The 2102-nt window shown below is 59.5% G+C and overlaps 1 protein-coding gene across 1 annotated transcript; it reads left to right on the top strand.

Annotated features, from left to right (window-relative positions):
• Positions 1 to 844: 844 nt before the first annotated feature.
• Positions 845 to 1810, top strand: LOC112810881 (olfactory receptor 10AC1). The gene has a single exon (XM_025854758.2). It carries the CDS (start codon positions 845 to 847, stop codon positions 1808 to 1810), a length of 966 nt encoding a protein of 321 aa, XP_025710543.2.
• Positions 1811 to 2102: the final 292 nt, after the last annotated feature.

Genomic DNA, 2102 nt, shown 5'->3' with positions numbered 1-2102 from the left:
AGAGTGTTAATGAAAATGTTAGGGACATTTTGTTCCTGATGCCCCCAGAGAGGCCTTCCCACTACTCTCCCTGCTGCCTAAGTGTCTGCTTCAGCACCTGGAACAGACGTCTCTATTTAAGGCTAAATCAATGTGGATTAACAACTGATTCCAGTGACCCTTTTTTATGGCTACTTATGGGATCATGGGAAGTTCTGGATTCAGCCTCAGGAAAGCAGATTCTGTTCCCAGTTTTCTGTGAGTGGTTAAGCCTCCCCTACACACATCCCACCAGCTTTATTTTCCTTTTTAAAATTATGAGATTGTATGAGATTATCGCTAAGGTCTTCAGCTGTATCTCGTTTTTGCGATTCTGTGACACACCACAGAAAGCAACTCAAAGTGACAGAGTAGGGCAGGCAGGAGAAAATAGAAGCAGTAAAGACACATTCCCTGCCTTGAGGAGCTAAGGCTGAGAGCAGCATAATACTCCGGGCTATACAAGACCCACCAAATAATAACTAGGGTCTGAAGGCAGGGAATCCTTTGTAGGTGGAGGTCAGGAGTGATGGGTTGAAAGGAAAGGGCCTAAAATTAAGGCTTCTTTGGAAAAAGCACGTTGAGAAGTCTAGTGCAGGAGGCAGGCAAAACTACACAAGTTAATAAAACACCAACAAGGGGCAGGGGAGGCTGGTAATGCACCCGGGGAACCCTACCCTACCCCCCCCCTCTCTGCAGCCACTACTCCCTCCTACCCTTTAAATTCCATCTAGCACTTTCTCAACCACTGGGGCAGAGGAGCTATAGCCACAAGCTCTCCCTTTCCCCATTTCTTTCCTACAGGTGCCTCTGGGCAGGCCAGTGCATGGACAGCCCGGGCAATGCCACCATGCCTTGTGGCTTTCTCCTTCAGGGCTTCTCTGAGTTCCCGCACCTGAAGCCAGTGCTCTTCTTGCTGCTGCTGGCCGTGCACCTGGCCACCCTGGGCGGGAACCTGCTCATCCTGGTGGCGGTGGCCTCAGTGCCCAGCCGGCCGCCCATGCTGTTCTTCCTGTGCCAGCTGTCAGCCATCCAGCTCTGCTACACTCTGGTGGTGGTGCCCCGCTCCCTGGCCGACCTGGCCACGCCAGGCCTCGGCAGGGGCAGCCCCATCTCCTTTCTGGGCTGCGCCCTTCAGATGCAGCTGTTCGTGGCGCTGGGTGGGGCCGAGTGCTTCCTGCTGGCCACCATGGCCTACGATCGCTACGTGGCCATCTGCCACCCGCTGCGCTACACCGCCGTGGTGACCCCAGGGCTGTGCGCGAGGCTGGCCCTGGCCTGCTGCCTCGGGGGACTGGCGGTGTCCGTGGGGCTCACGGCGGCCGTCTTCCACCTGCCCTTCTGCGGCTCCCGCCTGCTGGTGCATTTCTTCTGCGACATCACGGCGCTGTTGGACCTGGCTTGCACGCGGAGCTATGCCGACGAGCTTCCCCTGCTGGGCGCCTGCCTGGTGCTGCTGCTGCTGCCCTCGCTGCTCATCCTGTCGTCCTACGGTGCCATCGCCACGGCCCTGCACCGCCTGCGCTCCCCCGGCGGCCGGCGCAAGGCCGCCTCCACCTGCGCCTCACACCTGGCCGTCACCTTCCTGCACTACGGCTGTGCCACCTTCATGTATGTGAGGCCCAAGTCCAGCTACTCCCCGCGGCGGGACCGCACGCTGGCCCTTGTCTACACCAACGTCACGCCGCTGCTGTACCCGCTCATCTACAGCCTGCGCAACCGCGAGATCGCCGCCGCCCTCCGCAGGGTGCTGGGGCGAGGGCGGCGGGGACAAGGGCTGAGTGAGCCCTGACGGCGGGCAGGCACCAGGCCAGAGGGGGCAGCTCTGCTCCCGCCCCCCAAAGCTTTCTCCGTCAGGAGGTGTCTGTGTCAGGAACGCCACCAGGGGGGACCCAAGGACTGGATTCGGGAAAGAGAACCTGGAAAAGTGTCCACAAAAGGAGAGTCTCGCAGCAGGTGCTGCATCCTCCACCCCTGCTTTGAGCGATGGCCAAAGACAGCGGGGTACAGAACCCTAGACCTGCAGACAGTGGCCCCATCAGCGCTTGCTGGTTCTCCCCATGCACCCGGGCCCGCGCAGGGTG

Source organism: Callorhinus ursinus, unplaced genomic scaffold (assembly GCF_003265705.2).
Source record: "Callorhinus ursinus isolate GAN/ISIS: 27379988/994484 unplaced genomic scaffold, GSC_fseal_2.0 scaffold12, whole genome shotgun sequence".
Classification (NCBI taxonomy): Eukaryota; Metazoa; Chordata; class Mammalia; order Carnivora; family Otariidae; genus Callorhinus; species Callorhinus ursinus.
This window is presented reverse-complemented; position numbering and strand designations above follow the sequence as displayed.